The 19,386-nt window shown below is 50.0% G+C and overlaps 1 protein-coding gene across 7 annotated transcripts in view; it reads left to right on the forward strand.

Moving 5' to 3' along the window:
• ITSN2 (intersectin 2) overlaps positions 1-19,386 on the forward strand; it is a 2,589,317-nt gene that overhangs the window by 376,895 nt on the left and 2,193,036 nt on the right. For all 7 annotated transcript variants that reach the window (XM_069605851.1, XM_069605856.1, XM_069605854.1 and 4 more), the window contains one exon: positions 7,512-7,575. In XM_069605851.1, the coding sequence (XP_069461952.1) occupies positions 7,512-7,575 (64 nt within the window). The remainder of the gene's footprint in view (positions 1-7,511; positions 7,576-19,386) is intronic.

Below are 19,386 nucleotides of genomic sequence, written 5' to 3' on the forward strand. Positions count from 1 at the left end.
CGGGGGCCGCCACCGGGAGTTTGTGGCCAGCGGGGCCTGGTTAGCCCCTTTGCATCCTGGGAGGCCCCTTTGCATCCTGGGGGAGGCGGGGGCCACTGGTTGGCCTGGGGCCGAGGGCGGGGGTTCGGTTATGGGGGGATCAGCGCCGCTATCAAGTCCCTTAGTGTGGGTGGGAGTCTCCCCTTCTCGGATTTTCCCCTTGTAGTTCACTACAGTTGGGGCCGTGACCTGGGGTGGTGTAGCTAGCCGGGGCGGGGAAGGGATCCCGGGCCCCTCGGACCGTCTTTATGCAGCGCTTGCGGGGGGTAGATGCTCTCAGTTGGGCCCAGCGCACCACTCCGACTCGGGGTGCTTCCGGGGCTTGTGTGGGCTACATCTGATTTCTCTCCTTCTTCCCCCCCAATGAGTCTTGTTTCCCCCGGCGGGTGCCCAGCCCGGGGTTGGGCCTCCTTACCTCGGGGGGCCTCTCCCGCGTCAATCGGCCTGGGGTAGGGTCTTGTTTGTGCGCCCCGCACTGGCTCGTAGGAGTCTGCGCACTCCTGGGGTGCTGTTTCGTTCTTGCCTCCCCGTTGGGAGTGCTCCACGATCTGCTGCAGTGCCTCCTTCTCCGGCTCCTGGGACCTCCTCTCGGGCCGTTGCGCCGCCGCCGACAGTCGTCAGGCCGAGGCGGGTGTCCACGGCCTCGGTCGCCTGGGTCTCTGTAGGCCTTCCCTGGGCCCGGGCTCGATGCTGCGAACCGCGGAGCCACAGAGCCGCAGGGGGGAGGGGCTTTGCGCCCTCTAGATTCGCGGGGCTGTAACTTCGGCTCCGTTACACCCCCGAGGCTCGGGTTTGAGCTGGGGGTGCTCTGCACCTTCGTACTGGGAGGGGGGGTGTATGTCCCGCTCCGGGGGTCTCGGGGGGGACTCAGGTCCCTCGATTAGCGCCCTGCTGGGGAGACGAGCGGAGATGCTTTAGAACATCTCAGCGCCCCCTGGTGGATCTTGTCCACTTTTTTATCCAGGGTGTCCAGCCGTACCGCTATGTCCGCTCTGAAGCCTCTTATTTCCTCCAAAAGGCCTGCCATACCTTTAGTGACTGTACTAGTGTCTGACAATTCCTGGTGAGTCGGGGCCGCCATCTCCGGGTTGGTTGGCGGGCTTGGGATCCGATGTCGAAATCTCTGCAGGGACTCCTTCCAGTTCATAGGCTCACCCTGACCATCTCCACTAGGTCTCTTCCTGAATGTCTCAGACCGAGTGGGCTGTGTCACTGGGCCACCATGCAACTCCAGAGGGGGGGGGGGCAACCAGGGCTCTCCACTGTATAAGGCCTAAACTTCGTGCTCACTGTTGAGGCGGGGGGTTGCTCGAATCAAAACTCCAGGCCGCGGCTTGCAAGGGTCTATCGCTCTCTATCCCTGCTTTCTATCGGGATACCTCTACTTGAAATATTCTCCTGAGGGTGGACACTGTAGTGGAGCCCAGCAGCAGGCGCGGTAGGTAGCCCCGGGACGATCCCCTCTGCCCTGGATGCTGATGTATGATTTGGGGCACCCTCGTACCGTATGGTGTCCCCGGAGTCCGATTCCCCTCTCCTGGTTAGCGCTGGAATGAGGGGAAGCCCGATGGGGAGGGGGCAGGGAGACCGCCGCTGGCCCCACTTCCCGGGGGGGGGCTCCCGTTACCCTGCTCCGCCCGTGGGGGCCTGTGCTCCCAGGGTCCTCTGAAGAAAAATGGCCCTGCAGGCCGAGAGGAGGTCAATAGTTAAAATGGCGCAATCCGCGCCCACTGCGTATGCTCTTAAGCCAGCTCCCCGGGCCTCCCGTGTTCCGTGGGAGAGTCCAAGTCGTAGGGCCCAGCTCGTGTCCCCAGGCTATGGTCCCAGAAGAGAAAAGAAAGCCCAAAACACTGTGACCTCACCCGGAAGCCCCTCACCGACGTTGGCCTCACACAGGCCGCAGCAGCTCCCCTCTGCCTGGTATGTAGCCGCCGTCAGGGGAGACCGGGCTCGCTCTCCTTCCCGCTGCAGAGCGGCAGACCACCCGTGGCTTTGAGTGTCCCGATGCGGATTCCCAGGAAATGCAGGACCAGCCGCGGTGGCCAATGCGGCGGGATGTCGCTCCCCTGGGCCCCAACTCAGCCGCGGCTCTCCGTTACTTCTCGCGGAGCCGCGGCGCGGGAGAAGGCGGGCTCCCTCTCCCTCCACTTCCCAAGTGCCAGAACTCGGCGAAATCTCTGTGTCGGATGACCGGAGTTGGGGCGCTCGGGGGCCCTGAGGTGTCCGCAGGCCGCGCGGGGGGGTCGGCGCCTCACTCCTGGGGGTCAAGGGGGGGGCTCAAATCCCTCTAACGGCGCCCTGTGGAGGAGACCAGTGCAGATGCGTCAGTGCATCTCTGCGCCCCCTGGTGGATCCGATATCCCATTTTGAGGATCTCTATGGTGTCTCGGATACTGTGAATGGCCTCCGTTCAGCTAGTCCGAAAGGAGACTGGTCAATTCCGCTGGACTTGGAAACGATCAAATGGAAAATAAAACATCTCAGGGGGTCCAGGGCGGCCTGACCCGACGGCATAACCAAAAGAAGAACATCGAACCCTGGTCTGTGTTCATAAAGGAGGTCTTTACAAATTGCGTCCAGTCTTCTACGATCCCATTGTCTTGGAAAAAGGCGATAATGGTGCCAATTTTTAAAAAGGGCTCAAAAGAGAATCCATCGCACGATAGCTTTACTGGACTCTATAGGAAAACTCTTTGGTGCATTAATTCTGGACAATTTTCAAACCTGGATCTCCACTACTGGGCGGTCTGATCCATTGCATGCTGGTTTTGTGAAAAACGTTGAGGCCACAGTAAACATTCTGGCTGTGAGCACATTAAAAGCAAAAGTTTTTGAGGGCACGCCAAAAATCTATATGGCATTCATTGATTTGGTCCAGGCCTTTGACCGGGTAGATAGGCCATTATTGTGGTCAAAACTATACCAACACGCTTGCCTTTCGGGGATCCTGGACCCTATAAAGGCCCTTTATTCCGAAACTACAATGCGTGTCCGTCTGAACAATCAAGGCCTTTTATCGACATGGATTAAGGCGGGAAGAGGGGTGAAACAAGGCTGCCCCTTGGCCCCCGCGCTATATAACGCTTATATGGCGGACTACAAAGACTGTGAGGATAGAGTCCGTCTATTCCCCCCGACATTGGGAAAGAGCAAAATATCAAGATTGTTATACGCAGACGACATCATCCTCATGGACCTACCCCAATTGGCCTCCAGAGGCAGATCAATAATCTAGATGTCTATCTTAAAGAGAAACACCTTTTGATGAATCTTGACAAAACTAAAATCTTGACACTTGGAGGCAATACCAGGAACGTGGAGAAATTTTCATGAACAGTGGACAATACCCAAATTGAAATTGTGAACAACTTCAAATATCTGGGCATCATTTTAAACAAAAGCAGTAAAGAAACACTGATGCAGGAGAGCATCATGGCAAAAGCCTGGCTTCTCATTTCACAGTCTTGAGCTGTAGCAAACAAGTTGGAGCGTTTCACAATGTCACCAACGTTGATTTTCTACAAGACGAAAGTCATTCCAAGCTTGACTTATGGGGTAGAAGCGTTACCTAACCGTCCAGCAAATTTCTGGCCGAGACTAGAAGGGTTTTACTGGAGAAAGGTCCTCAATCTTCCACAATTGCTTCCATTTGCCCCAATAAGGAGGGAACTCTCATTGCAATTGTTGGGATCAATAGTGGCCCGCAATGAGGCTATGCTATACTGAAAGACCTTGCTTCCTTCACCTCCATTGATCCTGAAAGAAATACACCAGGAAATCCAATCGGGGTCTAGCAAAATGCTTTTGGAATGGGCAGCAAGGATCCAATCTCTCCTTCACTGGGCCGGTAGTTCCCAAGAGGAACTTATCCATAACCCAGTAAAGGTTAACCAGCGTATCATGGAGAGAGACTGGATAGAGACATTGGAAAAAGCATCAGCCACTAAACTGACGCAAGACTTGCCTCCTTACATGTCTAAAGTGAACGTCTTAAAACCGTATCTGACAAAATGCCCGGACAAAAATCTCTGGGAGAATTTCCTAAGAATTTGTCTGAACATCCTACATACAAGGGAAATCCTGGCAAGAAGAAATCTGTCGGAAGATAAATCATGCAGATTTTGTAAGCTGCCGGAAAAAAAAAAGACGGAAACAATTAAACATCTATTGTTAAATTGTTCAGGGGTAATAGGCTCTCGCTCCCTGCACCTAGGGCATTTGTTTAGAAATCTAAAACTCTGCCACCCTTCTTCATGCTGGATACTTTTGATGTAGGACCTTATTGGAATATGATGGAAATCCAAAAGGACTTATCTTAACTAATGTGGGAAGCTTGTCTTGTAAAAATTATTTTATACAATTAAATCAAGTAAATAAAATAAAAATTGTTGGTTACCCTGCACTATTTTGGAGATGGGATCAAAATTTTGTAGGGCTAGTGACCTGGCTTGTATTCAATTTGACTGTAATTGGCGGTTATGCAAGGTTGTGTGTTGGAAATATTAACATCCATTGTTTAAATGGCAAAACAGACAAACTCTTGAACAAGGATATGTAAGGAGAAATGTTTGCAATATGAGAAACCCTACTATAGTTAGTCTGAGAGCCAATGAACTAATGACAACTTTAACGTCCTCTGCAACTAAAAACTGCAGGCTACAGCAGCAAGGGGCTTATTCAGGCATATACAACAAGCAATTCCCCACAATTCTGTACAGGCTTCTGGTGGACTGTATGGAGCATGCTATTTGGTTTATTTGGCTGAATAAACTTGAAGGCAAGATTTGTTGTTTGGTATTATGCCTTCCTCAGTGTACTCCTACACAGTGTATGAGCTTAGAGTTGGGCCTATGTATATATGTTCCAATTAGGTGGGGTACATAATGCATGGAAATCACCTGAGTGCCCATTACAGGCCATTTTGTGAAATGCGCTCAGTCAGGGAAAGTGTAATTGAGCACAAAATGTGAAATTAAAATGTTTACAGGCTAATCGATTGGGATGGGGATTGTCATCTGGGTTTTTAAATGTTGAAGGACCAATTAAAAGTAAAGTTAAATAATTGATGGGTGTTTCAACTATGATCCTTTTACTAAATTGAAAAGGCTGTCTGATTTTGTAGCATAGATAAATGCATACTGTACTCCACAGCCTTGTATATTACAGTTTACATCTGTGAAGTTAAGTTGTGTATTAATGTTATGAAGGATGTTTTATTGCCGGTTTTGGCTGTCGTGGGTCCCAGACTGAATATTCTGATTTCTGGCAGAAATTATTTCTGTTTTCGTTGAGAGACTGCGTGATATATTAGAATGCTAGGGTTTAGAGATGTTTGGGATTAGTTACCTGGCTAGATTTGTTCATAACGTGGACACATTGCAAACTAGACAATTTTAGGCACGTTGTTTGGCGGAAAAACAATTGGCCCTCTTTAGCATTGGTACATTTTCTAACTTTTTATTAAATCTACATAAGAGAATATTATGAGATGATGAATTGCTTTAAGAAGGAGGGATTTATGCTATATATTTAGGAAAAATGCTTTGTATTACATTGGGATATTCATAAGGATTGTACAATTTGGTAATGGATAATTAATTTTTTATGTTCAGAATTGTATATGGTGTGAATCGTTATTCAACTTACTTGTATTACACGTTACATAAAAAAAAAAATAGTGTAGGAATATTTGGAGAAATGAGGCTGTTGGCAATGTCTGCTTTATTTGTTTTGGCTCTTTGGAGCAGTGTCCGGCCTCCCACTTGGACCCTGAAAGTTGATAGTGCTAGCTTGCATTTTCCAGCCATGCTTTGAGCATTGGATTATTTCAAATGTTAAAGAATATGATTAGATGAGACATTTATTTTATTTAGCAAAGTTTATGCACCCTCTCCAACAAGTTATCGGAGCGCTGTTTAGTTCCTTCAGAACAGCAAAATAGAAGAGTGACTAAACTCTAAAACAGGAAAGTTTTAATCATTTTTCTTAATGGAAATATTTTGATGCTCTGAATATCCTCAAGTAGGGAATTCCAAGGTCTAATTACCAAGGTCAGAGAGGAGTTCTCGCTAGGTTGAAGCGGGGAATGTAGATCATGTTTCTATTCACAGCTCTCTTAAAGCCTGGAAAATGAAGACATATCAAAGCGTTGTTTAAGATCGCGCATTGCCATATAACGTCTGGTGGGCAATAGTAAGCATTTAGAATGTAATCTTGGCTTTGATGAGGGACCACTGAAGCTTCCTCAGAATTGGTGTCATATGTGCCTTTCTTGATGTGCAGGTCACTATAGAGGCAGCTGAATTATGCAAAGCCTGAAGTAGTTGGATAAAATAATTTGGAGCACAAGCACATAGAGTGGCACGATATCCTAACTTGGAACCAATAATAGCTCGGACAGTGGTTACACATTGTTCAGTGTAAAGTACGGGTTGCAGTTGTCTGAGGAGCGTAAGATGAACATTAGAAGAACTGAGCATGCAATTAGCGTAGGCACTCAGACGGTGGAGTCTAAACAGATAACTAGTGATTTTATCTTGGGCTGGGTATTGATCAGGGAGCCTTACAGTGTGAGCGATAAGTAGATTTTGGATGTCTTGACCCGTATGGAAGGGGAGGAGACAATCAAGAGCTCATCTTGAGTAAGGCCCAGCCAATTATCATGCATCCAATTCACAGTGTACTGAAAAATAGGTTGCATGCAGCAGATGTTAGAATGAACATCTAGGCTAAAGATAAGCTGCTTATCAACGTATTCAGGGAAAACTGCATTGAGCTGTGTCGGTACATCATGTAGTGACTTGAGGTATCTGTTTAACAGAATGGAGAAATGCAGGATCCGTGAAGGACTTCACATTTCAATTGCTCAAATTTCAAGAATGCATTTCTAACTGTGAATCTAGATGATTCATTGCTGAGGAAAGACATTAGTCAGCCAGCAGCACTTTGAACCTCCTACCACTTCCTTGATAGGTTGAAATAAAGTGGAGCGGGCCTAGGTATTGAAAGCCGTTGACCAGTCCAACATCAGTAAGCCAGTAGTACCCTGGTTGATGTTCTGAAGAAGGAACCCTCTTGCATCTATAAGGGAGAGTTCGGTACCTCTATTGATGCAAGTCAGATTGCATATCCCCCGGTAACTCCTGATCTTCAATACAAATCTATAATTAGAGGGTGGCTGCTATATCCAAGATTTTCAAAAGGTCAAGACGCATTGGTTAAAGGTTGATAGTTGGCGCAAACCTCTGGGTCCAGAGGGGCCTTCTTGAAGAGTGTAATAACCCAAGCTTGCTTCATATTTCTCTGAAAAAGGTGTTAATGAAGTCTTTCATTACGTAGAAGATTTCCAGCTGACCAGGAGCTCACAGAAAAATCCTGATAAAACAAACACTTTGAGAAGTGTTTTTTGTACCAATTAAAATTGTTGCATTTTATATAACATACATGTTGACCTACTTCTGTTTTCTTTTTAGGAGATCAAGCCCGTAACTTCTTCTTACAATCTGGTCTCCCAGCTCCTGTTTTGGCTGAAATATGGTAATGCTGTGTTTTCAGTTCACTTGTGGGAAAACATTTAAAAACGTTCAGGAACTGCTGTTTTTGGGTGTACTGTGTACAATATGTTAGGCCCATTTATTTTTTATTTATGTAGCCTGTTTAATAACACCCTGGAATGTGGTAAAACATTATGCCCTTTACAATTCAGATTGGATAATCGGCTGCGAAAAGCAACTCCTGGGTTCCACCATTAACCTGTGACCAGGAGCTACCACTGGCGAATGATGTGTTAGTAGCATTTCACAAATCCAACTTTTACATAAAATGGAAACATATAATTTGTCCATTATGTATGGCTCCTTATGCTTAAAATGTCATGAAGGTGTTTCCTAATGTATATTTATAGACTGTCCCAAATGCACAGAATTAAATTCACATAGATGAGTTTGTGTGGCATCAGTTGGCCAAAGAAGCCAAAAGTAGCTTGTGGTAGCTGTGGTGTCAAGCTAATCAGGCTCTTCTAGGCTACTAGCAGGAGTGAAATGGCTCCCAGCTCCCCTCAATTTCAACCCCTTCCTGCATAAAGTCAGTTCAGGATCTAATCCAGAGGAACAGTTATGTTTCCTTTTTTTTTAGAGTTTCTTGTCATTGGCTTGTCAATTTACACCAAATAGTAAACTCCACTCAACTTTTCATATGGATCAAAAAAATTGAAATAATCTTCATTAAATGTGTTGCTGATATCTATTCCTAATACATATTTGAATGTGCCAAAAACCAGGGTTAAAAATGGCAAGTTGCAAGCTTCTAGCCTCGCATAGTAGTTTCTCCACATGCACACCATTTGTTACTCGCCAAAATTCCATTATCACTGGTAAATTTTGAAGTATCTTGGAAAACTTCGGAGGATTTATTGTTGTTTGGTTTCACATGCCTACCTTTAATCTGGTCTTTATGACACCAGCCAAAGAAGAAAATTTGAGATTTATGTTTCTATTACTATTTATTGACGTTTATTGAGTGAATAATTACACTGTATTTTCCTTGCATGACTCAGAGAGAAACTATAATTGCACCCACATTCCTGTGTAAACAGCCATGTCTTGAGCTCATGACGTAATGGGGAACCTTCGTCTGTCGACGAATCTTCTATGTCCTTGTTATATAAATCCCACTTTTCCCCAATACATTTTAATGGCACTACTGTCATGGTCTTCCAAATCAATCATATGGAGGAATGCTGTGCCGCCATTACACTTCACTAAAGGTTGGCAAAGGGTCGATATCGAAAAACATTCTTTGAAACTAAGGAAATGCTAGATTGTTATAGCTATGTTATGGGACAGTAAATCATTTTACTTAAGACGTACTGATTGCATTAATGCTTACATTAAAAGTAAAAATCACTATGTAAATGGCCATTTTCACCACAAAACTTTCATACAGCAACACTTGGTTTTCCTGTGGGGTGCAACACCATCACCTCTAATCTGTCATTAGATTTGCAAGAGTGTAGTGATATTCCCATCCTCAATATTGTCTTGTGTTTTGACAGTTAAACTTGTGCAGCATTTTTGGCATTCTAAAGAGCATAGGGCCTATCCCATTAATTTGAAGAAATTCTCCAAGTCTGAGTTTGCTTCAATAATTAATGATTAATAACTAACTTGAGTCACAAGAGGCTGGTTAAAGTGAGTTGTGTAGAGATAAATTAGCTAACCGTGCAGCGAATAGACTATGCCATAATGTACTTGTTATTTATCTTGACATTAATGTCACCTATTGTGACCTTTATTGTACAAATTAACTAATAAAATAAACTTGGCAGGGGCCAGAGGGGAGCACTTAATAGCCAATACATAACAATGATCTATAAATTGAACTTAAGCAAAAGTGCCATAAATTCAACAAGTAATGTGCCTCTCTATTATATTAAAGACAGTTAACATTATTCCATTTGGATGCCAATAAAAGTGAATTGAGATCATACCTATGAGGAGAGTGCCATTTGCAGGTTCAATCCATGTTGGTAATGCAAAGTGGCTATATTAAGAATCCAAGCGAACTGGCATAGATGAAGTCTTGCCAACTCACTATGGAATTTTTTCCCAAATTAACCTGTTGGTGCAGATCATCAAAGGCAGATTTTTCTGAATTGATTGGCCAAAGCACAGCCTGCAGTCGACCCACCTCATAGTTGTTGGATCAGCCCACTTTGGCACCTCAACCTGTCTAAATTGCTAAAACTGCCATTGGCATCATTAAAGGCCAAGTAATTTACTGTCTCTGTTGTGGAAAAGCAATTTCATTTAAGTATTTTGTGACCTGTGGGTCATAGAATGTAGTCTATGCCATACCTTCTGAAAAGCAGAATCGCTGTTGTAGCGCGTGCCAGTATTAGATTGAGGGTACCATCCCCCGGTCGCTCTGCCCAGAACTAGAGCGGTCTTTAGCACAGCTATCTTCTGTTACCATTGTCCATCCCTGAGGCAGCTTTCTTTGGCGACATTCAGCTGTGTCCGCTTTCGCCATCATGATATGCAGTACTGTATGCACTCTTTCTGTGTCTTTCGAAAGTCTCTAGTGTGTTGTGGGCTCCATCAGCCGGTCCAGATGCCCATCCTCCTCTGCCCCCTCATTCTTCAGTTTCCGCAAGTCCTGCCGAATCTGTTCACCCAGTGGACGTACTGTATCGCCCCGTTCCCAGGTGTCTGGCGTTCCTGAAAAAACACCCCCCCCCGCCCCCTTGCGGGCCAATCACCCGGCGGGTTGCCGGGAAGATCATGGAGTACCTTGACCCCTTTCGCCCTCAGCTGCCTTTTAACTGCCTCATAAGATTGTCTGGCCTTTTGAACTGCTCTAATGAAAACTGGATAAATTCCCACCCTTGCGCCATTCACTTCCATCACCCTCTGGCTGGGCTTTGTTACAGGTTTTCCCTCTGGGGAGGCATTGGCACACTGCCAGGGCTCATTGGTGGGGAAAAGCTGTAACACAGGCCAGCCCGAGCTCCAGGATGGTCGCGGGTGATGTCCCCAGCCTTGGCCAGCTGTCTCCCATGTGGGTCAACCAACCCCAAGCAAAGCAGCAGTCCCAGGGAGCCCCGGCAGAGTCCCTGTCCTTACCTGGAGGTAGAAGCTGTAACGCAGGCTAGCCAGAGCTCCGGGTTAGTCTGGTGTAATATCCCTGGCCTTGGTCGGCTGTATCCCATGTAGGGCGACCATCCAAGTGCAGCACCAGTCCCAGGGAGCACCATCAAGGTCTCCATTCCTTCCCTTAGGGAAATTCTGTAATGCAGCCCAGCCAGAGCTCCAGGCGGTCGACGGTGTCAACCCTGACAGACAGCAGGCTTTGGACGACTCCCTGCAAGAGGTGAGGGCAAGAATCCCTGTGACTTTGTAGCAACCAGCACTCAGCACGGAGATGGGAGGGGAGAGGTGCCTGATGCAGAGCTGTGGGTGTGGGGCAGAACGAGGTGTGCTAGACTGCGTTACAGCTTTTCCCTCCGGGAAGGGATGGGGAGCCTGCCGGGGCTCCCTGGGCCTTAACAATGTCCCACCCACACCACTGAGACTTCAGCCACAGTCCCGTCAACCACACTGACAATCCTCCTCCCAATTATAATATATAATAACAAAAGGACATTTTGTACTACTTACATAAGCCAGCAAAATCGAAACAAAAAAAAAACATTAATTATCTGTGGTCAGCCCAGCCAAAACAAATCCAAACTATCATGCTCCTATCACCACCATCCCTTTCATATAAACCATGCCTGGTGGTCTAGTGAACCCCCTTGCCCCCCGACCCAGTAAAACACATTTCTCCACCATGTGGTCTGGCATGGATTCACATGCTCATGAATATTCCCCGTCGTCAGGCTGGGAATCCTTGGTAAAAATCAGTATCAGTTTCGTTTCTGATCTGTCTTTCTTAGTAGTAACCAATCACTGATCTCTGGGTCATACTGCCTCCAGCCAATGACCGCCCTCTCCCTAAGCCCCGCCTCTGGCAGACATCCTCAGATTTTTACCGCACGCTCAAGAGTTGGGAGTCCTCGTGCTTTAGCTCTTGAGTTTTTGCTGCGTTTTCACGCTTTTTCCGGAGATTTTTTCAGTTTAATCGAGCCTCAAGCTCCACTGTTTCTACTTCCGATAACGGGGACCCATTTCGGAATTCTTCTACGCCCCTCAAGGGTGAAGTTTTTGTCGAGTTTACACTTCTTGGAGGATTCCGGAAGATCTGCGGCCTACCTCAATGGACATGGCCCAGGACAAGGGAAGCTCGATGCCCGGATCCAAGCTGTTCAGGTGCTGCCCTGGATGCGGATTGCAAAACGTTTTCAAGGAGGACGAGCATTTGCAATGTCTCTACTGCCTTCATGAGGACAAGATGCACGTGGAGAAGGACTGTGCGTTCTGCAAGGACCTTTAGGAACGGACCAAATAAGATCGTCGTTCCCGCCTCGCCGCCTGGCTGGAGAAGGGCACAGCAGGTGAGAAGGCGAAGAAAAAGTCTGAGCGGGCTTCTAAGTCCTGTGAGGGCGCCCCGGCGACGGGGGTCCAACAGAAGGCCAAGCACTGCGACTCTGCGGACACCGGGAGCGCCAAAAGGTCGGGCTCTTCGGCTGCCAGGCAGGGCGCTACTTCCCCGGTACGTTCAACCACGAGCCAGCGCTCTGGTTCGGGGAAGAGGAAGTCAGAGAACCCGGGTAAGCTGCTGGAGCGGACCCGGTCGATTTCGAAGGGGGAGCGAGGCACTGACCCTCCCCCCAAGGCGAAGGCCCAGGACGCACCTAAGGTGGTGAGGGCTTTGATCCAGCCGGCAAAGGCCTCTATCGAAGTGGTCGCTGCGACCCGGGCGAAGCCGGCTGAGACTACGCTAGTGGAAACGGCCTCTGGGCCCAGAGTATCCCTGCCACCGCAGAGGGAATCCTCTTTCCAGCCCATCGTTAAGACCCCCGTGAAGTCCCCAGCGGAAAAAGAGGGGGCCGCGGGGGGGGCCGGTGGCCATTACAGACTCGGAATCAACCTCTGAGGAGGATCTGGTGGAAACCGAGAAGGGCCTCAACGAGAGGTTCGAGAAGGTTCGATCCCAGGGGACGGTCCCCGCTGATGTGATCGAAGATAGCGACGAAGAGGGCCCAGTGGAGCGGCCATCCCGTCAGTTGCAGCCATTACCCGAGCCCCAGGATAGCTCGGTGGCCATTTTGTTGGCGATCCAATCCTTATGTACTGAGATAAGGACGAGATTACCACGGACCCCGACGGAGGATCCGGAACCAGGCCCGTCGGGAAGCCCTCCGCACAAGCGGAGGAGAGTCCACCCCTCGCCTCCCTTCCTGCCCGCGAGGCCTGTGGACCCCTCATCCCCCTCGCCGGACCCTAGAGAGGATACGGCGACAGATACAGCGACGGGGACGGATGACGGCGGCAGCGATTTCATCCCGTCATCACCCCCCACCCCCCTCAGCTTCCCCAGCCTACGAAATTGGCTCTTTTCACGCCATGATAACCAGGGCATCCAAGCTCTTCCAGCTCTGCCCTGAAGAACAAAAAAAGGAAGGGTTTCTTTACCAGCGACGAGAGGCCAAGAGGAAGACGGTCCTCGCGGTGCCGTTGCTCGACGACCTCTGGGACGAGGGGCTTGCTATCCTCAAGAACCCTTCCACAACACCCGCCAAGAGGGACAGGTACGAGAAGAAGTACCAAGTCCCCGATGCCGCCCCCTTGTGCCTCAGGGCCCAGCCCACGCCAGACTCTGTCGTCCCGGCAGCGGCCAAGAAGAAAGCAGCGGGTGCGGCGGCTTCAACTTCCACTTCCCCGCCAAACAGCGAGGGCAAGAAGTTGGACTCCATGGGACGACAAGTCATCTCGTCGGCGGCGACGACGATTAAGGCGGCCAATGCCTTGGCAATCGTGGCCCGCTACGACAGGGAGTAGCTCCCCTGCTAGACTTCCTACCGGATGACAAGAGGGCGGAGGCCCTACAAATTCTGCAGGAAGGCGAGGTGGCGTCGGATCACGCCATAACGGTGGCAACGGACATTGCCAATACCGGTTTTCGCCAACTGGGCAACAGAGTTTGCCTCCGACGACGAGGATGGCTCAAGGCGACGGACTTTCGCCAGGACGTCCAGACCAGAGTGTTGGATATGCCGTTCGACGGCAACAACCTTTTTGGTAAGGCGGTGGACGAGTCGCTTGAGGCCATCAAGACCGACTCGGAGACAGCCCGGTCCGTAGGGGTACTTCAACAACGACAGCCCTTTCGGAGCTCCGGCGGCAGACGGGGTGCCTCCAAGGGATCCAGCGGTGGCTCTTCTACATACCGCCAGGCGGCCTGCTCCTCTTCCCAGGAGGCCTACAGAGGTCGCGGTAAGCAAGGGGGATCCCGCCGTCGTCGTCAAGGAGGCCAAGGCGGCAAGGCCTCCTCCAAACAAGACTGACCCGGCCGTGCCGTCGGGCCCCCACCGAAGCACCCCGGTGGGAGGCCGGTTGACGAAGTTCGTCAGCATGTGGGAGTCCATCTCCACCGACCGTTGGGTGCTGGACACTGGCCAACGGGCACTCGCTGGAATTCCAAAAGAAGTGCCCTCGCATTCCTCCCGTGGCCATGAAGGAGAATCACGTCCCTCAACTGCTGTTGGAGGTAAGGGAGATGCTCAAAAAAGGTGCCATCGAGCTCGTCCCCAGGAGGCTCTGGGGCTCCGGAGTGTACTCAAGGTACTTCCTCGTCAGGAAGAAGACAGGCGGTTGGTGTCCCATCCTGGACCTGCGTTGGTTAAACAAATACATCAAGGTGCAGAAATTCAGGATGGTCACCCTCCAGCACGTGCTGGGACAGTTGGAGGAGGGCGACTTCCTATCGTCGGACCTGGAGGATGCTTACTTCCACATCCCCGTTCTAAAAGGACACAAAGTTCCTCAGGTTCGTGGTTCAGGGACGCCACTACCAATTCAGAGCCCTGCCGTGCGGATTGAAGTCGGCACCCAGGATATTCACCAAGTGCCTGGCACCAGTGGCGGTGCGGCTGCGCCTTCAGGGGAGCCACGTCTACCCCTACCTGGACGACTGGCTAATCTGGGCAAGGACAAGAGAACCCGCCGTCGAACACACAGCGAGGACCGTTCGGCTGCTCACTCCGGATATCTCCACGCAAGAGGCCTTTGGCTCCCGGAGGAGAGGTCTCTCCACATCAATATTCTGGAGCTCCGAGTGGTGTTCTGGGCGCTCAAGTCGTTCCTTCCGTCCCTCAAGGACAAGGTAGTGAGGATCTTCACCAACAACACCTCCACGATGTTCTACATACGGAAGCAGGGAGGCACCAGATCCCCAGCCCTATCCAAGGAGGCCCAGGATCGGTGGCACTGGGCCGTCGCCCAGAGGATGTTTCTGGTTCCCTTCCACTTGGCAGGAATAAAAAAGACCATCGCCGACTCAGTCAGCAGGGAGCTGCGCTCGTGTCACGAGTGGGAACTACGTCAGGACCAGGTGGATCGGCTCTTTCGACGATGGGGCAAACCCCGGATTGACCTTTTCGTGACGGCGACGAACTCCAAGTGCCAGAGGTTCGCCAGCAGGTTCCCGCAGCCGAGGAGCATGGGCGATGCTTTCTCGTTCCCTTGGGACGGCCAGTTTCTATACGCGTTCCCTCCGTTGCCGTTGCTGCTCCGCCTCATCAACCAGCTCAACAAGTCCAGGTGCAGAATGATCCTTGTCGCACCGGCGTGGCCGAGGCAGATCTGGTTCCCGGACCTTCGGGACTTGTCAACGTCCCCACCAGTCAAGCTGCTGGCGGATGCGGATCTCCTCTCCAGAGAAGGAGGCGCCATTCTTCATCACGACCCGGAGTCGCTGAACTTGCAGGCCTGGCTCCTGCAGCACTAGAGTTTGTAGGGTGCGATAACCCGGCTGACTGCAGAGAGGTTGTTGCAAAAGCCAGGGTGTCCTCAACTCTCAAGTGTTATGGTCATAAGTGGAAGAGGTTCTCTGTCTGGTGCCGTGCACAGAAGATTAACCCTCTGCGGATTACGGCCCCTCAAGTACTGCCGTACCTACTGTCGCTGGCCAAAGCTGGACTGGCTCACGCCTCCATAAAAATACATCTGGCTGCCATCTCCCGATATACCAGGACTACGGGACGGGCGTCCTTGTGGTCTCATCGCCTGGTGAAGGAATTTATGAAGGGACTATTCCTATCGTTACCACTGGTGAAGGCTCCTGCCCCGGCGTGGGAGCTTAATGTGGTGCTGACCAGGCTCATGGGGGCCCCATTCGAGCCTATGCATTCGACGCCTTTGAAGTTCCTGTCATGGAAGACGGCGTTCCTCATGGCCATCACCTCCGCACGACGAGTGGGAGAGATCCAGGCCCTATCTTGCAAGCCTCCATACTTGACTTTTCATGACACGAGGGTGGTTCTGAGGACGCACCCCTCCTTCTTGCCCAAGGTGCCGTCAGACTTCCACCTCAACGAGCCCTTGGTGTTACCAGTTTTCTTCCCGTCGCCTTCGACGCCGGCCGAGAGGACTTTGCACTCGCTGCATGTAGCTAGAGCGCTTAAGTTCTACGTGGACCGCACGAAGAGTCACAGCTGTTCGTGAACTTTGGGTCTGTGAATCAAGGGAAGGCTTTCTCGAAGACTTCCATTTCCAGATGGCTCTCCGGCTGCATCATGCACTGTCACCGGTTGGCAAACCGACCGCTGCCCGGCCGTCCGAGAGCCCATTCGACGACAGAGCGATCGCTGCTACCACGGCGTTCCTGTCTGGTATGCCCCTGCTGGACATCTGCAGGGCTGCTACGTGGAGGTCGACGTACACCTTCACAAGATTCTACTGCGTCGATCGGGACTCCAGGGAGGAGTCCAGGGTCGGCCAAGCAGTGCTGCGCAACCTGTTCGCCTAAGGTGAGCCTGGTGAGGAGGTAAGAATTGCTTAATGTTGAATTTTGGATGTAATGCTTAATGTTGAGCCTTTGCCACCTCCCGTTGTTTGTGCATGTGTGTACTGCTATGTATTCTCTTATTCATGAGCATGTGAATCCATGCCAGACCCCATGCTGGAGAAGGAACAAGTTACTTACCTGTAACTGTTGTTCTCCAGCATGGGTCTGGCATGGATTCACATGCGAACCCTCCCGCCTACCCCTCTGCGGCTCTTCACTTGGTCATACTGCCACTTTGCGTGCTACCAAATCTGAGGATGGCTGCCAGAGGCGGGGCTTAGGGAGAGGGCAGCTATTGGCTGGGGGCAGTATGACCCAGAGATCAGTGATTACGAAACTGATATTGATTTTGTCTTTACCGAGGATTCCCAGCCTGACGACGGGGAATATTCATGAGCATGTGAATCCATGCCAGACCCATGCTGGAGAACAACAGTTACAGGTAAGTAACTTGTTCCTTGCCTAGGGGCAGATTGCCCGATTACACTAGCAGCCTGCCTGCCCCTAGGGAGGGCTACATTTCATGCCCAATCCATTTGGGGCTGGAGGGGGAGAGGACAACCCCCCTCCCCTTTTAGAAAAGCCATCCCTTGTGGTCTAGTGACCCCCCAACCTCCAGTAAAAACAAATGTGCCCCTTCCTAGGGACAGATTGGCAGATTAGACTGGCAATCTGCCTCCAGGGAGGGCTACATGACATGCCCCCTGTACATTTGGGGTGGGGAGGAGAGAGCCACCCCAAATCCCTGGTGGTCTAGTTATTCCCCACCCCTCCAGAACAACCCCAAACAAAAAAAGTACTTTTTAAAAAAAAATAAAATCCATTAGCACCTTCTCTAGGGGCAGATGGGCACATTAGTGTGACCATTTGCCCCCAGGGTGGGCAAAACATAATGCCCCATGCTTTGGGGGCCAGAGGCCGGAGAGGCCGCTTATATACTAAGCGGCCCCCTCAGCCCCCCCCACTTCAAAACAGATCCCTGGTGTTGCTGCCCACTGATCGAGCCATCCGCGGCCAGCAGTGCTTCAAGGTAGGTGTCGCTGGAAAGGGGAGAATCTCCCCTTTACAACAACACCACCTCGATCAAAACAGCATAAAAATGCCTGAGCTCGAGGGAGTAACCTACCTTCTTGTTCACTGCCCATGCCAAAAGTGGTCGAAGTTGTGAAATTACATTCAGTCTCACATCAGCGCGCATTACGCATGCTGACGTGAAACTGAAGGCAATGCAACCCTCGGGCCGTGAGGAGGAGCCTTCTCCTCTCATAGCCCAGGGTTGGATTTAGGGTTTGTGTGAGCGTTTCACTGCAGCGATCATACATATACAAGTGCTAAAAAGGACAAGCTATCTCGTCTTGCACACTGCAAACGTAGTGCTGAGGACGAGATGGCTCGTCCTTGGAACTTAAGGTTTTAAAAGCAAATGTTTCCTTGCAGTCAGCAAAGGTATCAACTGTTTAACTATTCTTATTACCTGCTTTATGAATATAAGAATGCTTCTCCAGGTGTTTGTGGGGCATGCAGTGAGCTCCACAGAACCATGGATACACTGTTGCAAGTTCACGTCTTCCTGAAAGCTAGAAGCTCGGCGCGAGAAGGAGAATTTCAGCAATATTGTTTCTCAGACAGGGATTTGCAGGCAGCATCCAGAAGGTTCATGAGGGAGGGCTTAAATTCCAACATGGTGGATACGCCAAATATAGATTTGGCCCAGCAACTTAAGCCCAAGCAATCACAGGTTTGCACATGGAGGCCAGCCCTTACCAAATGTTTACCCATAGGTGCAGGCCCACACCAGGCGACCCTCCCCTAGGGGGAGAAAGAGGGACACTGTCTTAAAACACTCCAATGAGGCAGTGTGGGTTATAGGAGCAAAAGGCTTTTGTTGGGAGAATGCTGGAGAGTGGTGGAAGTGGAGCGTGTAGTGGTGGATTCAAGAACTGGAATAGTTGGTGAGAGAAAAGAGGGCCAAGGAGGAGGTACTAATGTAACTGCTGATAGTGAACAGAAGGTGGGGGTGGGAGATGAAAAGATGGAGTAGGTGATACAAGGGTGTGAGAGTGGATATGAGAAGGTTGTCACTAGAGATGAGGTGCTAAAAGGAGGGAGACAAATAGGAGTTGGTGAGAATTCAGGGTGTACAAAGGTCCATCAGTAGAAGACAATTGACAGGCGGAATGAATAACTGCTTCCTGGTTACAGGAGAGGGTGGCAAGACCAAGGAGAAGTAGATGGTAGCGACACCAGAGATTGAATGTATGTAGAGGAAGTAAAAACCGGGGGAAGAGTCAAACAGTGAAGAGGCTGAGGCATCATGAGGGATTAGATGGTAGTTGGTTCTTATATAGATGATACCGAGGAGAGCGGAATAGTATTGGGCAGAAGGAAAAGCTAAAACCGGAACATCAGGCACTGATTGGTGGGAAGCATGACAGCGGATCACCAGCTACAAAGATCAGGTGAGTTCCAGAGGGCCCAATTACCTCTAGACATGATCAGATTGTAGGAGGAGGTCCAGATAGCTGCGTTGAGAGGCAGGAAAATAAAAACCAGAGGAAAGCTGATGCAGACCCCAGGGACCTCTTTCTCCATCTTTGGGCTACGCTCACTAACTAGCTTGCTCAGCAGAATTTTTCAACAACATGAGTTGTGAAATATGGGACTCAGGAATGTCTGCATGTAGATCAGACCAACAAAAAGTATTCAAGTCTTCTAAAGCCCACAACTCCAATGTGTGGGGTAAGGTAACCCTTCTTGAACTGATTGAACTGGGACATTTACATCCAAGGCTGCAAAGACCTGGCGATCTGCATACTCCAGAAGAGACATTGAATAAGAGAGGTTCTTCCAGAGGAAGGGACCTACCTCTATTAAGGAAGAAGCCATCCCGAAATGTGTTTT

Source organism: Ambystoma mexicanum, chromosome 4p (genome assembly GCF_040938575.1).
Source record: "Ambystoma mexicanum isolate Mex_15411 chromosome 4p, UKY_AmexF1_1, whole genome shotgun sequence".
Taxonomy (NCBI): domain Eukaryota; kingdom Metazoa; phylum Chordata; class Amphibia; order Caudata; family Ambystomatidae; genus Ambystoma; species Ambystoma mexicanum.